This window comes from Corvus hawaiiensis, chromosome 19 (assembly GCF_020740725.1).
Source record: "Corvus hawaiiensis isolate bCorHaw1 chromosome 19, bCorHaw1.pri.cur, whole genome shotgun sequence".
Lineage (NCBI taxonomy): Eukaryota > Metazoa > Chordata > Aves > Passeriformes > Corvidae > Corvus > Corvus hawaiiensis.
The window spans coordinates 9,510,490-9,532,756 of NC_063231.1; the positions used below are offsets into that span (position 1 = coordinate 9,510,490).

The window sequence follows — 22,267 nt, forward strand, 5'->3', positions numbered from 1 at the left end:
GGAAAAGGGAGAGCGGGAGCAGGTTCTACCGAGATTTGAACTCGGATCGCTGGATTCAAAGTCCAGAGTGCTGACCATTACACCATAGAACCGGGCGGTGCCTCTTCCTTCTTCCAGCCCCGATAATAAATCCATAGCAAACAAATCCCGCTGGGAAATCGCCGTCCTTTCTGCCCTTGTGCCTAGGATGACCGACAGGAATTGAACACGACCTAAATATCCATGTTTGTCCCGAGTTTCTGCAATATTCGTCGTCTTCACAGAATCACGGAGTGGTTTGCGTTGGAAGGGACCTTAAAGATCATCCAGTCCCAAGCCCCTGCCGTGGGCAGGGACACCCTCCACTAGCCCAGGTTGCTCCAAGCCCTGTGCAACCTGACCTTGAATATTACCAGTGATAAAGCATCGAGTTTCTCTGGGCTGCCAGGGCCGCGTCAGCCTCACAGGGAAGAATTTCTTCCCAATATCCCATCTAATCCTCCCTCTGGCAGTGGGAAGCCATTCCCCCTCGTCCTGTCACTCCAGTCCCTTGTCCGAAATCCCTCTCCAGCTCTCTTGGAACCCCTTTGGACACCGGCAAGTCACCCCGGTACAGTGAGGGCAGAAAGCAAACATGAACACTGGGAGAACATCTGCTGTCAGAGACACCCCAAAACCTCATCCCCGCCCCAGAGCTCAGCAGCTGCCACCATCTTTGCTGATGCAGAATTTTAGAACCGTGTTTCCACACAGGCGATTCAAAGCATAGAAATAAAAGGAAACAATATGCTGTGACGTGTCTGAGATCCTTCAGATGATGTGTGTCAGAAACTACTAACCTGGCTTCAATAAATAATAGATACGGGGGGAAAAAAAAACGGGAAGATGGTCCCATTGGTTACTCTTCTGCTTTGGATGCGTTTTCCACGTGGCATGGGATGTTTATGGCATTCTCACAATCCATGAAAAACGCCTTGAAGTCACTTTCCACGGTTCTGAGCACCGAAGAAACCTGCCCGCGGCAAAAGCATTCAGGTTCCACCGAGATTTGAACTCGGATCGCTGGATTCAGAGTCCAGAGTGCTAACCATTACACCATGGAACCGCACAACGTGGTCCCCCCAGCCGCGCCTACTGAGCCAAATGCACGGGAAAAGAATTCCATACGATTGTTCTTCCCATGGATTTGCAACCAGAATCCCCGCCTTGTCGTTCCTTCATGTATTCTGCACGTACTCACTCCACGCAAAAATTCCACTGTTTATTTCTCACATTCTACAGCCCTGAAAACAATGCCCATTGTGAAGCGCTGTGGCGTTAAATAAGTTCACAGAGCCTTTCCCTCAGATCATGCGATCCAGAGGCCAAATACAGGCTTTCAATACCACGTGCATTGACATTTAAGTTTTCACGTTTGTTTTCCTTTTGCTTTCCTGCATTTTGTGCTGAGTCTCTCCTTGATATATTTGACATTGCCACAATGTTTCATTTAAACGGGCAAGACAGGGAAAAACTACAAATGTATGCAACGAGCTTGTTAAGACTAATTAAAGATATGGACCTCCTGGAGCGGGTCCGGACGAACGCATGAAGATGCTCGGAGGGCTGGCGCACTTCTATGAGGAAAGGCTGAGAGAGCTGGGGCTGTTCATCCTGGAGGAGAGAAGCCTCCAGGGGGACCCTGTGACCTTTCAATACATAAGGGAGCTTTCTTACGAAAAATAAAGAAGAAACTTTTTACCACAAGGTGTTGAGGCACTGGCACAGGGTGCCCAGAGAGGTGGCAGATGCCTCGTCCTTAGAAACATTAAAAGTCAGGTTGGACAGGGCTCTGAGCAACTTGGTGCGTCCCTAACCATGGCAGGGGGTGGGACTAAACGTTCTTTAAGGGTCCCTTCCAACCCAAACCATCCTGTGACCCTACGAGACCTTCAAATTACACTCGAAGAAAGGCTGTAGGCACCACACTGTGCAGTGTTCTGCCCGTCCTTTACTCGCACCCGCTGCACTGCGTGTCGCCAAGATTGTTTAGGAAAAAACAGCTGTCCTCGCACCAGCAACGCTACTGTCCCGCACACCCAAAAATAACCAGCAGAGAGGACGGAGCCGTCGGACGCTGTGCCGGGACACGAGGTAATAAAACACCCAAAAACATTGTGCTAGCAGAGGATGGTTTCGATCCATCGACCTCTGGGTTATGGGCCCAGCACGCTTCCGCTGCGCCACTCTGCTGCGCCTGGAAGCGTTTTCCCCCGTCCCTCCTTAGAACAAACACGGCTACCGGATCCTCGCTCTTCGTCCCCCGTGCACGACCGCATTCCCTCGCTGTCCCTGCAGCCACGCGGTCCCGCCACAGCTGCCGTGTGCCGGAGATACACTCGAAATATGTAAGGAGTAATGGTCATAAGCTAAAACACAAGAAGCTTCACCTCAGCAAGAGGAAGAACTTCTTCACGCTGAGGGTGGCAAGAGCACCGGAACGGGTGCCCAGGGAGTGGTGGAGTCTTCCTCTCTGCAGACATTCAAACCCACCTGGACGCGTTCCTGTGTCGCCTGCTCCAGGTGACCCTGCCTTGGCAGGGGGCTTGGACTACGCGATCTCCAGAGGGCCCTTCCAAGCCGAACGATTCTGTGATTCTGTGAAACAACAAATGGCTTCAACTACCCGCATATCGCCCCTTTATTAACTAATATTAACTAATTTAGGTACGTCACCACGGAAAAGTGTCACATTTCCAGCTGCGCAGAGCCGAACACCGCTCTGAAGCCCGCCGAGGGTTATTGATACGGAACGGACCCGTGCGGAGCCCCCGGGCACGGCCCCCGCCCCAGAGTGCTTTGCGCGTATTTGCATACAGCAATACTCTTTGCATAACGCGAATTATGCCGGATTTTGGGTCTTCTTGCCCCCTCTCCGCCGGCCCCTGCCCGCCAGACTCTCGGTTCGGCCGGGGTGCTGTGCACGACTGCTGCTGCGCCCACCGGCACCGCCGGCTCGTTCCCCCGGGTCACCCTGACCTGGCGGAGCCGGAATCCCGGGGGTACAAATAGCTTCGGGGAGGGCGCCAATATCGTGCTCGCTTCGGCAGCACATATACTAAAATTGGAACGATACAGAGAAGATTAGCATGGCCCCTGCGCAAGGATGACACGCAAATTCGTGAAGCGTTCCATATTTTTTCTCCCTCCCATCCAGCCCCATCCAGCCCTCCAACTCTGGAAGAGGAAGCTCAGGGGTGGCCTTCGACGAGGCTCGGGCTCTGCTCGCAGGTAACAACGATAGGCGGGGAGGAGATGGCCCGGAGCTGCACCAGCGAGGATACAGGTCGCACATCAGGAAGATTTTATTCATGAAAAGTGTGGTTAAACATAAGAATTGGCTGCGCAGGGTGGAGTCGCCATCCCTGAAGGTGTTCAAGAAAGAACTGGACATTGCACACAGTGCCATGGTCTGGCTGACAAAGCGGTGTTTGGTCAGAGGTTGGACTCAATGATCTCAGAGGTTTTTCCTGATTCTGTGATCCTGTGAGCCCCCTCTGGCGCCCCACCAGCTCCCAGGACCACCAGAGACACAGCCAGGATGACAGCGGGTCCCTTCTTTCCTACTGCTCCCATGCCAAGGTCCTGCTGGCCCTGAAGGCACAAGGACGGGCACTGAGGTCCCAGTGCCTTGGGAGGGTGTCTGACCTGGCTCAGCTCCTCGCTGCACTGCACAGAACATGTTCTGCCCAAGAGATCCAGAGGCTCAGGGCTGTACCCTGGCTGGATCCAGAAGTTTCCCTTAGTCCATGCACTGACTGCAGTAACAAATTCACTATGGTTGCTGCAGAGAATTGACTCACAAATGAGAGCGTTTGTCATGACCTTTCTGGCCCTCCAGGGACTTGCCTCCAGAGTCAGATTATTGTGCTGCCACAGGTTAGTACCTTTTTGTATTTCATCTTCTCCTCATTATCCCTTGCTTCCTCTGCACACAGCACAGTGCAGGCTCTGGCACTGCCAAGCTCTCCTGATCACTGCATGGCACACATGTCAGTGACGGGCATTCTCTATTTCTCACTATTGCCTTCTGAGGATTGTCTCCCCAAAATGGTTTTGTTCTCATGCAGGGTGTCTTAAGCAAAGCAGTGGGACTCTGCTCCACAGAACAGCAAATTCCCCTGGGCATTGCTTAGCTGCTTCCATGATGGAAGAAGTAGTTCTTGCTCAAGGACTGCATGTTCTGTAATTCACCTTCTTTCTCCACACTACAGGATCTCATTCTTGTGGGACTCAGTGCTGGCTACCAAAAGAACAGGGCAAGATTTGGCAAAAAGAGCACCACTGAAGGTACAGGTACAACCCAGAGTTATCAGGGGCCAAAAAGCTCAAGTTCCTTTGTCTAGAGGGTGTGTAGCAAAGCACTGAGTCAAGATGGACTGCTTCTCTAACAGATCTACAGCTCCTGTAAGAAAAAGGAGAGCTCTTTTTCTAAGGTCTTTTATGAAGAGGTAGTGCTTTTTTGGCTTTGGAATTGGGGGTTTTGTTTTTATTCAGGCTGAATCCTGTGATGGGGTGAGTGAAGCTAAATGAGGTGGATGCTTTTTGAAAGAAAAAGCAGAACAGAGGCAGATGGTGAGGGGGAGAAAGCAAAAATAGGAAACACGAAACAAATATATTGTTAGAGATGCCATTTTTCTGTAGTAAAAATGCTTTAGCTTCTTGGTTTGCTTGACTGTTCCTTTTTTTTTACTTCACGTTTTCTGCATGTTTTATTGTATGTTAGATACCACACAGCATAATTCAGTTTAAGATAAAAATTATTAATTCTTTTCAGATATGATGGTAACAGATGAAAGAAGGAAGTTATTAAGCTCATATGAAAGAATTTAAATGTGATGAATCATCCAACCTCAGCAGTGAACAATAAATGTGAGGAATTCTACTCTGGTATTACTTGGATTACACTGCTCAAGATGCAGTCCGAGAGCAGGTCTTGACTTCACTTTTCTTAAAATCTCTTAAAGTACTTCCTGTGTTGTATCCTGAAGGCCCAAATGACCAGGAGCTCAGTTTGGAAAGGAGTGTGCTCTCTGAAAGCCTCCCCCTTTAACTGAGTGTCAATTCATCTTTTATATTCTGTTCTTAACAATTTGAGGTGTTCTGAAAGCACTAAGGACCCAAACACAAGCAAAGTCTCCTGCTGGAACGAATCACGTGGCGATAAACCTTGTGGTTTTCAGTTTTCAGCTTTATTCTTATTCCTATTCATTAAAGAGTTGCTTTGATTCTGTTTTGGGTTCAAACAGACCGGTTACAAGATGAGAGATGCTCTTTGAGGGGCTGATTCATGTCACTGCTGTGCTGTGTCTTTTAATGGGGTGTTGGTGTTGCACTGGAACATGGAAACAAATGAGTTTGTGCCAGTGCCGTAACTCCCTTTATGTCTAGAAATAACAATTATGTAACAAATGCAGAAAGCAAAGTGAAGACTCCCTGCAGTAGGACATTATGAAGTCCAAAATATTAAGAGGGGTCTGAAAGGGATTCTGTTCCTGGGGTGCACACACACCTGCTTAATGGTTTGGATTCACCCTCACCTTCCAAGTCCTTAAATCATGGGTAACTGGAATCTGGGAGAACATCCAGTGAAAGGTCTGAGCTTCCCATGCATTCTGGAAACAGGCTACTTGGCTACATCAACTTGGTCTGTGAGGGTTTTATTCTATTACACAGATTCATTAATTACTATACGAAGAAGAAGTTTGCATTGACATTTCCAGGGAGCAGTTTCTCAATCCCATTTCACAAATACTCATAAAACACAAGATAAATGGGGTACTTGAACATTTTGCTGGGTTAACTGATGGTTTTTGTGGCAACACAGGGCATTTTTAAATGAAAATTACACTTCAGGAGGCAGAAGGCTTCTGGGGTTTGTAAGGTGCATTATTGCCATGCTTATGGCTGGGAGCTAAACAAGAAGATGTTTGCTCTGGAAACTACTGAAGCACAGTGAAATATTCATCAGCAGAAAGGTGATAGTACAGCCAGGATTTTCAATTGATGGAAGGGGAGAGAGCGAGCTGAAGTAATGTAGCTGTGAGACTGCTATACAAACCTCTGTAAATAAATATGTAAATATATATATATAAACTATATAAACCTCTGAAATTCCTTCCTGAGTGGATGCAGTTTGGGACTGGGAGGAGGCAGCTTCTGCACCTGGCCTTGGAATTTCATTCCTGAGTTGCAGCTGCTGCTTTGTAAGACACACTTCCTTGTACCAGCAGTGCTGTTCATTTTGGGATCTGCGTGAAACCGCTCGGGGCAAAATATTCACCTTGCTGACAGAGATGACATTAATACAAATATTGGTGGGATTGAAAGCATTCCCAGTGCTGTGTCTGTCACACAGACAGGATCAGCTCAAGCAGCTGAAATAAACACAGGCTGGCAGATCCTAATGGGATGAAAAGAAATAAAAAAACCCCCTCACGAATATGGCAAATATACATTAATGTAATGCCTTTGGATTTTTTTCTTATGTAGTAATTAATTTTTGAAGACACTGACACCGACCTCTGTTTTTACATGCTATTTTTAACTTTATTAGCATGCATAACAGCAGTAGCTTGCTTAACTTAGTTGGCATAAAAGGTGAGTTGCTGCATAACTGGTTTTGTTTCCAAATTACTTGGTAGACATAAATGTTGCTTGTACCCTCTTGCTTCTCCCAGCAGCTTTGTGATTTCAAAATAATCAGGAACCTTAAGCACACAACAGGTTCTGGTGTTAATACAGTTCTGTTCTTTGGAATGTGACTCTATTTATACAAACAGTAACTATATTTGTGAAGGCAATCAGAAGAATTAAATATGAAAAGCCTCTAAATAGTCCTATTTACTTGGAAACAGTATCACAGTAGGTATTTTACAGAAATAATGGTGAATGGTGAGAAATTATATTTAAATTAAATGGGTAGAGTGCAAGGGATTATCTTTACATATATGTATCATTGAGAATTTGGGCTATTTTGAGAAAAACTATAATCAAGCTACAACAATTCTTTTAAAATGTACTTCTCTGTGAACTCACATAGTAAAATGTACTATGAAAATCTGCTCAGAGGCCAAAACTGTAAATGATAAAAGACATTGAAATAGATTTCAGGAAGTGATGCTCTTTTCTTCAGTTCTTTATTTTCAAGTTATGTAAATGTTGGACAACAAACCAAAAAATCTGTTTTGATTATTCAGCTGATTCAGCAAATGCAAATAAATATTTTTATAAGCCTCCAGTTGTCTGCTGGTTCTTGAGCCAACTTGTTTGACTTGTTGCTGTGACTCTACCAAAGCGTACAGAAATGATAAAAAATAAATTGGCAGGTATGATCTTCCCTCTTGTGTTTAGATAAAATTCTTCATAAATATTGCTGGCTAACTTAGTCTGTGTTTTCAGTTATTTATTTAAAAACGCAGGCTGTGTCAGCAGGAGTGTGTGGAGGTGCCAAGGACCTGCTGGAATGCAGGCTGTGTACGTGTCACAGAACACACTGTGACAACAAGGGTTCCAAATTCTCACTGCATTTTCTTCCTCTTTGTGTCACCGATTTAGCATTTTAACAGGTAGGTCGCATTTCAAACACTTTTTGCTCTTCAGAGGAAAAGTCTAGTTTTGTCTCTGAATCTGGCCTTTCAGAAGGTAAGATAACAACACAGTATTTTGGATATTCTTGTGAATTGCTGCTTATGCTTAGGAAAACGGTATATTTTTATCATACATAACACCCGTAATTGAAACTTGTTATTAAATATTAAAAAAACCATATTGGATTACCCCTACCCTCTGGGCTTCAGTGAAAGGCTGAGAACAGTTTTTACCTGAGCGCCACTGGCTGCTCCCTCAGAACGGGACTGGACTCATTACCCAGATTTAACGCTTAAACGCCGATTTTTAGCCATTTTCCTTAAAACCGGGTGCCGGGCCCCTCCCCGCCCTCACGTCACCTGCGCGCCATCAGCGCGCGCCGGCGGTCACACGTCCCTTGTTTACCTCGGTCGGTGCCGATGGTGGCGGCCGTGAGGGATCCACCGACTGACCGCCCCGGCGGGGCAGCGTGTGAGGGGCCGACGGGAGACGGGGGAAAAGGGAGCGGCGGCGGGGAAAGGGCGTTCATCTCACGGGCGCTGTGAAGCTTGTCTCCTCTCGGGCGGCGTGAGGTGGGCTTGTCCTCCCTCAGGAGCGGCGGGAGAGGCTGGGCTCCCCTCAGGGGTTGCATGAAGGGGGGAATGTGTCTCGGTGTGTGTGCCCCAGGAGCGGCGTGGGGCGGGAATGCCCCTGCCCTCCCTTCAGGAGCGGCACGAAGCGGGTATGTCCCCTCCTCTCCCCTCAGGAATGGCGTGAGGCGGGTATGTCCCCTCCTCTCCCCTCAGGAATGGCGTGAGGCGGGTATGTCCCCTCCTCTCCCCTCAGGAATGGCGTGAGGCGGGTATGTCCCCTCCTCTCCCCTCAGGAATGGCGTGAGGCGGGTATGTCCCCTCCTCTCCCTTCAGGAATGGTGTGAGGCGGGTATGTCCCCTCCTCTCCCCTCAGGAGCGGTGTAAGGCGGGAATGTCCCCTCCTCTCCCTTCAGGAGAGGCGGGAGAGGCTGGTCTCCCCTCAGGGGTGGCATGAGGCGGGAATGTGTGTGTGCGTCTCAGGAGCGGTGTGAGGCGGGAATGTCCCCTCCTCTCCCTTCAGGAGCGGCGGGGGAGGCTGAGCTCCCCTCAGGGGTTGCATGAAGGGGGGAATGTGTCTCGGTGTGTGTGCCCCAGGAGCGGCGTGGGGCGGGAATTCCCTTGCCCTCCCTTCAGGAGCGGCGCGAAGCGGGAATATGGCCTCCCCTCAGGAACGGCGTGAGGCGGGTATGTCCTCTCCCCTCCCTTCCCCTCCCCTCAGGACCGGCGTGAGCGGCTGTCCCGCAGCCCTTCACCGTGTTCCGACTGGAAGCGGCCCCGTTCTCAGCCGCTGCTGCCACGGAGAGGCGCGGAGGGGGGAAGACCCGAGGAGGTGGGCGCGGGTCGGGAGCCGTCGGTGCGGGGCGGCAGCCGGTGCTTGGCTTGGCGAGGAGCCTGAGGTGTTCGGCCATCAGCCCCCGCTGTGCTGGCTCCGGACGCTGAGGTACCGCCTGTTGTTCTGAGCTGCCTCTCAATAAAGCCTCTCCTTTATTTCTAGGCTCACCATGTCCCTGCCAGCAAAGAGGTGTGGAAGGCCCCCAATGTTGTCTTTTCTGGAAAAGAAAAAGAGAAAGCAAAGTCTTGATAGAAGAAGGGGGAAAACAAGGATTTATATGGGGAATCACATTGACCGGTGGCTGACACTTAAGGAAAAGTTGGATTTCAGAAATGATGCAGAAGTCGCAGGGTTTTTACTGGACATGTGAGCGGACTGTCACAATACTCCTCTGTTTGCTAATACCAAGTAAATAATTCTGGATGTTGATACCAATTGTGTATTTTCTTTCTAGGTATGACAGCTACAACCCGTTGTCAAAAGCTACACTCTGTCCCCTCTCTGAGGGTGTGAGAAGGATCACTGTGAAGGAAGCAAGAGTGCTGTCAGCCAGCACTTCTTTAATAACAGCAGATGGAACGTTAGTACTATCCTCTCCTTACTTGGGAAGGGTGGATGAAATCTTTTTCTTGGTACCGCTTGAAAGACTGTAGCTGATGTTTAAAAATAATGAGGTAAAAGTTACTCATACAAAAAGTATACAGCTAATTTTAGTTAAATTGAAGATTTTGAATATCTTTACAAAAGATTTTCTGTCTTTGTTTTCTTGTTTTGTAGAGTTGAGTATATGACACTAGTGTAGATGAAACAGAGGCAGAACTTTTTGCAGAAGAAATGTTTCAGTTAACAGCTTGGGTTGTATTTGCAGGTATGACAGTGGTGACCAGCTGCTTAAAGAATCTGCTTGTTCTGGATTTGGAGATGTGAGAATTGTAACTGTGAAAGAGGAGGAAGAGATGCTGCCGGACTGCATGTTGACAAGGACAGCTGACATGTTAGTGATACTGTGGTTTTTTGCATGTTTTGCATTTGAAAGTATTTTGAATTGATTTTATTATCACGCTTAACTTCATTTATTAGAAACTCATATCTTTCATGCTCTGCTTCATTATCTAAAAGCACCTTAGTACATAATCAATGGTCCAGTCCTTCCGAAGCAAGAATCTGAAAGGGATGCTGGAAAAGTTGTAAAATTCCTAAGAGTACAAGCAGCAAATCCAGTGACTGCCTTCCTTAGTTGTGTACAAGGTTCATGAGTGCATAAGAAAATATCCAGTACTTTACATGTATCCCTGTCAGCAGTTAGGCTTTTACAGTAGCACAGTGTCCACGCAAGTGCAACTGCATGTGCTTTAACATTTCTTGAAAGAAAAATGTTTCATTTTTGACCCAGTGATGTTGCACACCAAGTGATGTGTTAAACTACCTAAAAATAGTGCCATGCTCAGCGAGGCCACCCCACCATCGACTGCTGGTGTCTGTTACTGCAGTGTCTTCAGTAACTGGGGCATTCCCAGTTGAGATCGGAGGAGCCTCCAATAGGTATGCTTGTCCATTACTTTTTCTTTAGGTTTTGATTATCCACAACAGTGTTACTGAATAATTCACCCATGTCTTAGTTTTCTGACCTTTAAAAAACTGTATCTTTTAATGTGTACAGGGAGACACAGAGACCATAGGACATTGCATTGGCATTGCATGATGTGTCCAAACCCCTCACTAATATGGTGAAGTATGTCAAGTACCATGTTTGTCTGATTCTCATCATCCACTCTGGTTTTGCTTGTGACTTTCCTAATTGTTCTTACTTTTGATTTTAGTAGGTGAGCAAGTTGGGTTTTGGAAAGCAGTTCTTTGGCAGAGAAGAATCCTTGGAAGCTAGGTCAGGAGAAAATAAATATCAGTGCTGATGAAGCTGAAAAATTCAAGTACATTCTTCAAAATAACGTTTTTCTCTGGCACTGTAATTTTAGTTTGGAGTGCAGCAGTAACTGAATTCCTGGGACTGATTTGATACAGGTGAGACAGAGGCTTTGTGTTTAATGTGCTTATTTCAGCCTTCTGAGATGTGAGAAATATTGTAAAAAATTCTTTGGTATGAAAACAACTTTGTTGCCCTAACAGGTAAGGCAGTGAGGCTGTGGAACAGTCTCATGATAATAATGTGAAGATTCTAAATTCCACCAATTACATAAAATGCTGGACAAATGATCAGGCACGTACACAGTGGTAATTGTACAAGGCTAAGGAACAACAGCTGCCTAGGGATAAGGAGAGTCAAACATAAGAGGAGCTTAATGAGACAGGCATCCTAGGGCATGCTGTGTTATTTATTCCAGGGAATATTTACCTACCGGGAGTAGTTGTATAACCTCACTATGAGGAAAATGCTTTGTGTTTCAGTGTCTGAACACCAAATCAGTGGTGACACTGTCAGGTTTGTCTTTAGTTCACAGGAGAGCAGTGAGGTAGAGTGATGATGCCACTGAGGTTCTTACTGGCTGTGGGATGTACATACAAGGGTCAAGTCAGTTGCCCAAAGACGTGTTGGTAGCTGAGCTTGGATCTTAAAAGCAAGACCAAACTCAATTGCTAAGTCACTGTTTTTAGAAATCTGGGCAAATAGAACTTAGTGAAGTTTCTTCAGAAAGGAACAGTGCTTATGTTAATGTATACTTTTTTCTTGTTTTAAAAGGTGTGATACTGCACTTCCTATTGAAGGGAGGTGATGCAGGCGGGTATTTCCTGCTTTCCAGGCACTTGAGTGTCAGGTTTTCCTGTTGTTGTTTCAGGCTTTACCAAATATGTCTTTTCATTCTGTGCTTGTAAGAGTCAGGAAAAGAGCAAGATCTTCTTGTAGGTGCTTTATTAGCACATTCAGCATTCATAGTCATAAAGCAGCTGTTGTATTCTAGGCTTTTTACTTTTGAGTCTAGTTTAGGTTGGCTAAACACTAACTATTAAGGAACTGCACACATCAAAGACAGTGGAGGAAGAGCACTTAAATTCAGCTTCATTGGTGGCTTAATGTTTGGTTTCTGGCTTGGTTTTAGTGTCTTGCCTGATGACATTGGCTTTCAGCAGTTGTTGTTGTAGGGAACTGAGTTGATGGAGAAACAGTGAGGGAGTCAAGTGACTTCAAGATTCCTGCCAGATGAAATGGTGTGGCTTTTTGAGTTGTGGCTGTTGTGAGAAGCTGGCATGTTGATAGAATAGGAAGAAAAGAATGTACAGAAATTCTGATTTAAAGTGGCATTAGCAGGGCAAAGCCAAATGGAAGGGTTACCAACCCTCATCCAGTAAGGTTCCTGAAGACATTCAGTCCTTCTCCAATGCTTCTTCTGTTATTGGCTTCTAACTTTAACATTGGAATTTAACCAAGCTAGTTTAAAATTCTTTTTCTGGTTTACATGTAGCAATTACAAAACTGTCAAAGCAGATAATAAACAGTATTTTTTAAAATATATGTTATTTGCTCTAACATGGAATAGTGATGAGTCAAAGTAGTTGAACAGGGTTTTTTGAGGAAGCTTTGCGGAATTTGGGATTCTTTTACTGTTGTAGCAGTTGAATGATAGGGATTCAAAAATTCCTTTACCTGTATTAATAAGACAGATTCTCATGATAGAACTGCCCATGGCAGGGGCTTGGAATGAGATGATCTTTAAGGTCCCTTCTAATCCAAACCATTCTGTGATTCTGTGAACTGACTTTTCTGGAATTTGATTATGGACTGTATTTTTTTTTTTTTCCTAATTCAGTAAAAAATGAAACAGAATACAAATACAAAATATATACTCTGAAGTGTCCCAGCAGTTCAGCAAGGAAGACTGTAGGATGAGTTGGTGTCAGTCAGTAGTAAATGTTGAGTTGGGAAGCCCCAACTTTGTGGGAGGCTGCAGCTTGTCCCTGTCTCTCCTAAAATGGCAGTGGCAGCACCTTTTGTAATGATTTTTGATACACAGCTTTCCTCATAGCTGTGGGACTTTGCAAGACTCTGTATTGCAGAACTTCTCTTCATCTTGAGTAATGTGTTCTCTGAAAAGCCAATTACTGTCCAGACAAGGCAGTTGTAAAGTGTAATTCCCTTGGAAAGCGAATAAAAATCTCAAGGGAAGGTCCAGCAAGCTGTTAATGCTGAAGACTTACCATGAAAAGGTGAACAGCTGAGGAGTTTCTTAGCAAGCAGGAAAGCAAAACTTAAATTCAAAACAAAACGGAAAGAAAAAAAAAGCCTGATAAATATAACCTGCTTGGTAGGACAGCTTCCTGTGCTCTCCAAGCAAATCAATTTTTAAAGCTTTGTTTTGACTAGTTGCAATTTTTAATTGGCTTAAAAGATTCAGCTTGTACTGTTTTTGATCTTTAGTGTTCATAGTTTGTTTTTAATTAAAGAAGAAAAAAAAGCCAAACAAAAAAAAACCCAAAACCCAAACCAGCCACCCCCCACCCCTGGCAAACCACAGTCTGTGGTTATTTCACTAATGTGACTTCAAAGTGACTGTAACACAGCTTTTCCTTACAGAAAATTGAGTGGTTATTCTAAGACAAATAATTTACTTTATTGAAATGCTGAACGTTGATCTGCATTTTGCTATAGTGAAACCTCTGTTTATACATCATAAAAGCGTAAGATGTTGGTCTCTTTATATGTATTGCACACACAAAAGCACAAATGCACTTATTGTGATATTTTCTCTTATTTCCAAGTTGGAAGATTGTATTAAGGGAATGCACTTTCTTAGAGATACTTAGTGAAACATTATACATTTATTTCATGTTTACATATTTGAATGTCATATTGTAACTGTTGTTATTGTGTTGCTTTTCAGGGTGAGCAGCAAGAAGAAAGTCACACTCTTGCATAACAATATGGGGCCAGTTTTTAGTCCAATTTGATTTTGCTGTGAGGTTATTTTGAACTGTAAAGAATTACTGTAAGTTGTATGAAATTCCATGTTATGTGTTGAACAGCACATTAAACTTAATTACCTAAAGTTTTATTGTGTTATGTTATGAGTGGATTATTTCCCTGTTAGAGTCTGTACAGAGTTCTCTGAGGGGCAACAAAAAAGAACAAGCCCAAGTGCTCATGGTATTGCTCAAACTTAGTCAGAATTTAATAACTTCTTGTAGGTTATGTTAATGACTAAGTTCCTTACATTTTACTTAAAACTCAAGAGGGTTAAGATTGTAGTATTGCAGTGTCAAGTGTGCTTCCATCTGAATGTGTTTCTTGGAATGCTTTTCTTTGGGGAACAAATTTAACATATCCCATATATTGGAAGGCATTTGTGCAGTTGATTGATGCCCTGAAAAATGATGGGTAAAAATGCTGGACTATAGATAGTGTTGTGTTGGTGCCTTCAAAAAAATGAGTAATTGAGATCAGCTACTCTGGTGCTTATCTAAATATCTTTTGTTATTGAATCATTTGATCTCTTGCTTTGGCTTTTGATACTACGAAAGCTGATATATGAGCTGATACATGATGCATCTTAATTATTTTCTTCTGTAACAGAGATGAAACAAGTGGAGTACTTTCAGTAACTGAAGTTCTACAGAACAGTGTTGGCAGTTCCAGATCTGTTTTGTAGTTACCAAGTATGAGTAATCCTGGAAAGGTTTTTAACTGAGAAGCTGAGGTTAGTACGGTTGTGTTCAGTGTATGGTTGTCAGAAGCACAGAAACTTCCAGTCTTCTGATTTTAACTTTTTTTTTCTTTAACCACACACTTGCATAAGCTTTCAGGTCTTGATCTTACAGTATTCAAGCCAGCTGGGCTTTCCCACCAACTTACACTAGAACAGCCTCTCTGTGGGGAGAAATTCCCCTAATTAGGTCATTAGACTCTGCATTCAGTTTTTTAAATGAGCTACTTCACTGGCTGTAAGAAACTGCTCTTGCTCCTAAATATTGTATTGATGCTTTGGAGGTATCAAAATTCAGTGTTGCTTTTTGAACAATGGATTTTTCTCCAAATGTTGCACAGATAAATCATTAAACAAAAAAAAAGTTGAGAAGGTAGTTTTTTGAGGCTTTCTCAAAATGAAAATGCTACTTCCTCTGTATTTGTGTTCTCTCTTTGTTCTGTACCTTTCAAATTTTTCTTTGACTACATTCATTCATGTAAATAACTCAGTTTGGCTCACAAAAGAAGTATGACTGGTGACACTTATTCTTACTGAAGTGTCTATCACTGCTCTCAGATTTTCAATTGTCGGTGTCATTACAGTGAGGAGGGAAGAGGACTCAGCCTTCAGTTATATTTTCTTTCAAAGTCTACAAGATCAGAAGAATCTGCAATTGCAGTAGCAACTGCACCATATTCTCAGCCAGTTCAACCTCATTCTTGGGCCTTTTTGAATGCACACTGCAAATATTTATATTATTAAAGACTCACTGTTATGTGAGTGGACTGATACTGCCAGATTTGTTGAGTTGCACTCACTATGTAAATTACTGGTAGAATGATTATTCTTGTTCATAGTACTGGAATACAGTACAATTCATCCCTTACTAAGGTTTCCCCCAAACCTCCCATTAGACTGGCACTTCATGCTGAAGAAAAATCAAGAGAAATAGACTTTAAAAATTTCCTTTTGTAATGTTATAGTGTGACAGATTATATATTTGGGTTGCTATATGAGCATATGCTTTTGAATATCTGACTTCTGTAGAGCAGAATATTATCATTATTATTTTCCAGTAAAGTTAGCAGAATGGCGAATGGAAATTATTCTGAAACAAGATTCTTTCTTTCACCAAGAATATGATGAGCAGTGGCTCTGCTTTAGTCAAAGTGGCCAAGTACAGCTTTCAGCTCCTGTGGGTCTGTGGGAATTGTGGAACTTGACCATGTTCAGATGTCAGAACTAAACCCTTAAGAGTAACTTACCCCCCTATTCCAATGATACATTAAAAATGTACATTTAGGAGAATTACTTTCGGCAGAATCTTAAGTTGTGCTGTTGGCAATACTGAATACTTAGGGCATAAACCTGTAATGTTAAATGAGAAAATCTTCCGTAGAGATTTATAGTGAAAGGCAAATAGTAGCTACAAAAACACTGAATTTTGGTTTTGTTTTGTGTTTGTAAAGTGGACGTACTGTGCCATTTGGTTTCCTGAGAACTGTGGATCTATCAAATCTTTTGAAATGTGAGCATTTACGTACATAAACTGGGAAACTTCCATCCAAATAATGACAATTCTGTGTTGATCTTAAATTTCAAACCGTTAGTTAAAGAATTGAAGTTACAATGCACTGGTTTTCATAGTACTAACTTAATCCTCCATTACTTTGCCTTTACAAGAAGCTATTTTCTAAAATCCAGTAATTACGGTTGTGCTCTTAGCTGACATAATGTAGTATAGCATGAAAACTTCATGTGCCTTGCTGGGGAAAGGTAGTCTGGCCTGTTTTGTGATGTACTTTTGTAGTAAAAATCCCCTACAAAACAGAAGGAAAAATTGTTTAAAATAGCTCTCGCAGATTTCTTGGTGAAATAAGGAGTTGTGCAGATCATCACAGACACACTGGAGAGGGGAGTAGAACTGAGGTGAGATACTGGAATAGAGTACTTAAAAAAACTGTTTCAATGCCCTGTTTTCTTGCCATTTCCAATGGCTGTTTAATTCTTTGGCTCTTTTCTTACTCTGAATGCTTAAAAGTCTGTAAAGCTTGATCAGACAGTCAAGAGGAATGCTGCACCGAGGCACATTATTTAAGAATATGATAGGGATGCAGGAACCTGGTTTTATTCTGAATTCTTCAGGCTTAGTAGATCATCATGGGTTTTATCATGTGGTAAAATTGAAATAAATTTGAAATACAACTTTTATAAGCCGTGATCATTTGTCTGATTTAGTAGTATGAAATACTATCATTGGTGTGAATATGCGTGTTATTACTTTTGCAAGAGGCTTTCATGTCCTGTACTTGCTAGTGAGGAGTCTTTTGGGCTTCTAAATCAAGACACTCAAACGAGTTTCAGCTGTGTGTCATGTTAAGCATGTTCTCATGAGTCACTGCTGAAAATACTGATCAGTGGATGGCAGGAAGGAGAATGCATCAAAGGAGGAATTCCAGAGGTGGGAGAAGTGGAGTTCCAGTTTGAGATATGTAAATGAGATGTGGATCAGAGAGGAACGGTGAACCTGAGTGTTGCTTGTGGTTTGAGTGGTTACTTGTGTCAGGACAAGCCTGCTTCCTCGCTTTTCCCTTGTCTCAGCAGAAGCAATTAATTTCATTTATAATTCCAGAGAGATTCCTCACCACTATAGCACTCAGAGCCCTGGAAGTGAGGATTGTGGTTTCCCAGTGCTGAGAATTCAGCAGATAAATTGGACACTTCTGAGATCAGGTAGAGCTGATAAGGGTGAGAAGTTACATCTTCACCACCTCACGTAGGTCACAGAGCAATACTTTTTGCTGTAGTTCTTGTGTATAAGTGTAAAACTGATGTGTATTTAAGATGCCAAAATCAGTCTGCTCTACTCAGTGCTGTTTGTAATTGTGCTCTGTATGCAGTGTTGAGTGTAGCTGTATCCAGAGACTGCCCAGGGTATCTAGAAATAGAGAGGGCAAGTGTTTGTGTGTCCATGTCTGTACACACACAGTCCCACTCTCCAGTTTATTTTATGAAATCTTAAACTAACATGGATTGAAAGACCTCTGAAGGTCATCTCATCTACCCTGCTCCAAGCAAGGCTGACTTCAGGTTTGGATCAGGTTACTCAGAGCCTTGGCCTTCTGAGAACCTGGATATTTATAGAATTTTGAAATGTTGTTTCATAAAACATAGGATCCAGAATGGTTTAATTTTGCATTGCTGTTTTCCATGTTTCTTTTTCACTCTTATTGTAGTAGTCAAACTCCTGATCCATGGCTTTTAAGATATGCGACCTGACAGTATGGGAACCCTTAAAATACACTCACGTGGGCAACTTAATAATACAGCTACAGACAATTTCTGATTTGAATAGCTTTGTATGTGCTAGGTAACAGTGTGTGCACGTGGAGATATTTTAAGATGTATCACAAAGACCTTTCTTTCTCTGGCTTTAAGGGAGGATATATGGTCTGAAGTGAGATGACCACAGGCACCGTGTTAAGTAGTCTTTTTTATGTGATTACTGTTGTGTGAGGTGTTTGTTGACATTTCCTGTCTGTAGTAGCAAAAATACTTCAGTAAGCGTGTATGCAGTAGGTTGAGACAGTGAAAAATCAGGGTCTCTCGTATGGACATATGTTGCTATTTAATTTAGTTACACTGTCCCTTTGGCTTCAATCAGGTTAAGTGAAAAACTGCATATGCTTTCCCAGAAAAATGTTGGGTTTAGATATTTTAAATCTAACTAAAGAAGTAACTGTTTTTTCAAGATAGGCTATTCTTTTCTGAAGTAAGTGTGTATTCCTGTTCTTTATCTCCACATCCTTGGAATATCTGTTAAATTTCATCCTTGCTCTTCCTGGTTTCTCTGCACAAATTTCTTTCCCCTGCTATGTGCTCCTTCTTGGTTGGTCAGCCTTGGTGCAGACATTAGAAGACATTTCAGCAGAAGAATTTCATCAGTGTTTGTAAGCTTTGTTAATAATAATTTCAAAGCCGTTTTTGACATGACCTATTTTTCAGATGAACACAGTAACACTAAGACAAGAAGTGCTATCTTCAGTGGCAAAAATAAAATCCTAGTGTAGTAGGATTTTTTGGAATTTAAAAAATCCATCATAGGATAAACTTGACCTGGCTTTGAGTATGGTACAATAGTGTTTAGCTTGTGATTCAGCTGTTGATCTGGGATGACTTAAACTGAGTCTCTACAGAGCAGCTCTGATAATTCTTGTGCTGGTTTAAATCCCAAATTAGATAAAACTACTTGGGGATAATAGAGTTCAACATATTTAATATATCCCAGTGACTTGTCTTTTCTTTTCCAGAAGGGCAGATGAAAGTACAGGTTGCAGTAGATAATTCTCATAGGTGAAAGTGATTCTTGTCTGTAACATCCTGATTCGGTGTGTTATGTGGGCTTACAGCTATGAGCTTGAACAAAAATACCTCACCAGGTTGTGCTTTGGTTGTGAACTTTGCTATAAATTAAGACAGCTGCAGATGTGTTTGTGAACGTGTAGAAAAAATAACTGTTCCTGTAATTCATGTAGCTGTTGTCTCCCTATATCTAAAATAGTCCTAACTCAGCAATTTTTAAAAGTCTGGTCATAAGGTAAAGATTTGCATAACTTTATTTCAAGATTGATGAATTATAAATAAATATAGGAAATGCAGGAATAAGGTATTTTTTCTTCTTTTTTCGGATAGTTTCCAAAAGCCATAGCCAGAAGAGGATCTCTAATGGAAGTCTGGAAATGCTCTAGTGAATGTGCACAGTGTTCCTGTCAGGCCCCCATTCCAAGGCTGTGCAGGGCTGCCAGGCTATTCAGGGTAACGGTGGCTCTGGGGTGGAGCAGGAGCCCTGGGCTCGAGTTCCAGCTCCCACAGCTGCTGCTGGTCTCCCCTTTTCCTTTCCCAATTTCCCCATCACCTCTGACAGCACTGCACTTTGTGAGTCCCTATGGTAACCTGGAGACAGGAACTCACCTAAATACACCCTCAGAAGGGTGGTGTCTTTTTGGATTTTTTTTGTTGTTGTTGTTTTTTTAATTCCTGTCATTGCCTTCATGTGGTTTGTTCTCACTCACACCAGGGAGATGCTGTGAGGGTGGGAACCAGTGGCAAGCCCAGGAAATGACATTACCACTGCAAGCTTGGGATTGAACTGTTGGCTGAACATTGATTTGTGATGTGAAACACATTTTCACCTTGTAGTCATGTATAAAAGCACTGAGGAAAAAGCTGATCCAGCTATTTAAATTATTATGTCAAGTTATTCTGGGATCTTAGGCAAATAATACCTATTTTTGGTGACAAGTTTAAAGCCTATTGAGCATTAGAAATAGGATATTAAGGGTTTAACTTAAAATTGTGAGCTTCCAGAATGCTGATTTTAAGAACTTTTTTCTTCATTTGCCTATTCTGTCTCATCCCTTCCTAAGAAAAAAAAAAAACCCAACAAAACACAACCATAAACAGGTGTTAAGAGGAAAAAAAAAAGTTTATGAGGATACTTAGTAGATGTTTTAAATTCACTTGTTTCAAATTTTGATTACTCTTTCATATCAGATCTTTGTGGTGTAAAATGGCAAAGGTGAATTCCAAACTGCAGGGCAGTATTGATGTATTTAATGGTGAGGTGACACCAAGCATTCTCAAAGAGGGTGAGTTTTTGTTTAAAAATCTGTAATGGGAATTGGAAGGAAAAAATATAATTAGGTACATATATGTTTCTCTTAGGATGTCCAGTGATCGCCTCCTTTCCTGCTTACATCCATCCTAATCTTGGTTTATTCAGTTACAGCTGTGAGTGATGTTTTTCTTCCCCTCTTGTGTACTAAAACCCTGCCTCTGCAATTACTGCAACTCTTTTATTGGGAAAAATAGCCTTTCAGTCTTTTCTTACAAAGGAAGAAAATTAATGGAGTGAGATTTTCAGCTGCATTTACATGTTTGGGTTTGTGTAAAGACCGAACAGAATCACAGGTGTCTGATTTTCAAAAAAAGTTGGTAAACTGAATGAAAAATGTTATCTGTGGAAGAAATTGAAGACTGTTACTGGTGTTAATTATAGGAAGTATGTTCTTACCTGTATTTGCTTTTTTCTTTAATTAAAATGGAACACAAATCAAAGAATGAGAATGCATAAATCATGTGGCGTTACAGAAACACATTTTGTTGTACAAGGGCTATTAGAATAAGAGATTTTTAAAGCCTCTGAGGTAGTGTGCTACCAGTTGCTGTACTTGGGGTGTTGTCATTGTTGTCATGTTGACACAAACTCAATTCATAATGCTGCCTTCAAAGCTTGGCCAACCTGAGAAATTTCTTTGAAATTAAGATGCCTTTTTATTGAGCGACATTTTTCTTAAAAGCTGTAGAAAGTAAAACACACGAAAAGGTCAGGCCCAAAGGTCAGGCAGGAAGACCATCACTGGCCCCAAACCTGAGAATAAAATCATTTCTGGAGAGCTCTGTACCAGTATGTGACAAGAAATGCATTGAATGATGTGTCACAGATCAGTTTGCAGAATTGTGCTTACATGAATAATCAGTTTGATTCCTGCAAATACCTTCTTACTCAGTGTTTTCTGGGGAGGGAAAAACACAGCCTTATTAAGTAAAATAAAGGCAATTTGAGTGGAAAGTGCCATTCGGGATGTGATGGGGGGAAATACAAATAGTCCCTTGAAACTGATTAGTAGAAGGGTAAAAATTCATTAGAATCTTGGAGCCTGCCAACACACTAATTAATTAAGCTGTTGAGTTGCTGGTTTGTATTGGCTGAGCTTCTCAAGTCATCCCCAGCACTGACCAGCCCCAGGGCAGTGACAGTGGTCTGCAGGGCAGGGCTTGTGTAGCTGCTCTACTTACAGACAGGTTCTAAATTTAATAATGTTTTGCAAATATGTTTTGAGTTAGAAACTTTAATGGTGATGTGTGAAAGTTGACTGATTTTAAGCTTGTGTCCTCGGGAGAAAGGGCAATGTGTATGTGAGCTGCAACCTCCTAATATTTCAATTCTACTTCTACTCACAGTTTCTGATTTTGTTTATATCTAAGAATCCTGATAGAAAGTGGCTGGATTTTATCTGCAAAGCTTTTGTTCTTGGCAAGTTTCAGGTGACATAAACAGCTTGTGATAAGTCAAAAAAGTCCTGTAGTCCTGTAGCTGATGCTGTGGAATATGCTCTGCTGTGTAGATGATGCATGTTGCTGTTTTTCTCTAATGCTGCATCCTCAGAAGAGCTTTAAGTGCATTTTAAAATTACTATTTATTATAGTCTGTATATTTATTACACATATAGAAATGCTTCTCTTCATGTTAGCTTTCCATGATTTCTACTGAGCAAAATTTGTTCTTCTATTGCTTTGGGGTTTTTTTTCTGAGCCACATGTTCAGGGGAGGTTTTGGTTGGACATTAGGAAAAGATTCTTCCTGCAGATGTCAGGAGACTGTCGGGCACTGAACAGGTTTCCCAGGGAATGGGCACAGCCCCAAGGCTGCCAGAGCTCCAGGACCATTTGGACAATGCTCTCAGGGATGCACAGGGTGGGATTGTTGGGGTCTCCTGGGCAGGGCCAGAAGTTGGATTTTGATGATCCCTGTGGGTCTCTTCCAACTGAGGATATTCTGT

The 22,267-nt window shown here is 42.6% G+C and overlaps 1 protein-coding gene and 4 non-coding genes across 5 annotated transcripts; 2 read left to right on the forward strand and 3 right to left on the reverse strand.

Moving 5' to 3' along the window:
* Nucleotides 1-20: 20 nt before the first annotated feature.
* Nucleotides 21-92, reverse strand: TRNAQ-UUG. The gene has a single exon. It is a non-coding gene; the product is annotated as a tRNA-Gln (tRNA).
* Nucleotides 93-1,012: 920 nt separating this feature from the next.
* Nucleotides 1,013-1,084, reverse strand: TRNAQ-CUG. Its single transcript has one exon. It is a non-coding gene; the product is annotated as a tRNA-Gln (tRNA).
* A 1,055-nt stretch (nucleotides 1,085-2,139) lies between these two features.
* Nucleotides 2,140-2,211, reverse strand: TRNAM-CAU. The gene has a single exon. It is a non-coding gene; the product is annotated as a tRNA-Met (tRNA).
* An 841-nt stretch (nucleotides 2,212-3,052) lies between these two features.
* LOC125336069 lies at nucleotides 3,053-3,159 on the forward strand. Its single transcript, XR_007207643.1, has one exon. It is a non-coding gene; the product is annotated as a U6 spliceosomal RNA (small nuclear RNA).
* Nucleotides 3,160-8,186: 5,027 nt separating this feature from the next.
* On the forward strand, nucleotides 8,187-14,015 carry LOC125335985. The gene is made up of 6 exons (XM_048324046.1): nucleotides 8,187-8,329; nucleotides 9,175-9,378; nucleotides 9,467-9,592; nucleotides 9,881-10,006; nucleotides 10,833-10,835; nucleotides 13,845-14,015. Exons 1-6 carry the CDS (start codon nucleotides 8,238-8,240, stop codon nucleotides 13,909-13,911), a joined length of 618 nt encoding a protein of 205 aa, XP_048180003.1. The 5' UTR covers nucleotides 8,187-8,237; the 3' UTR covers nucleotides 13,912-14,015.
* Nucleotides 14,016-22,267: the final 8,252 nt, after the last annotated feature.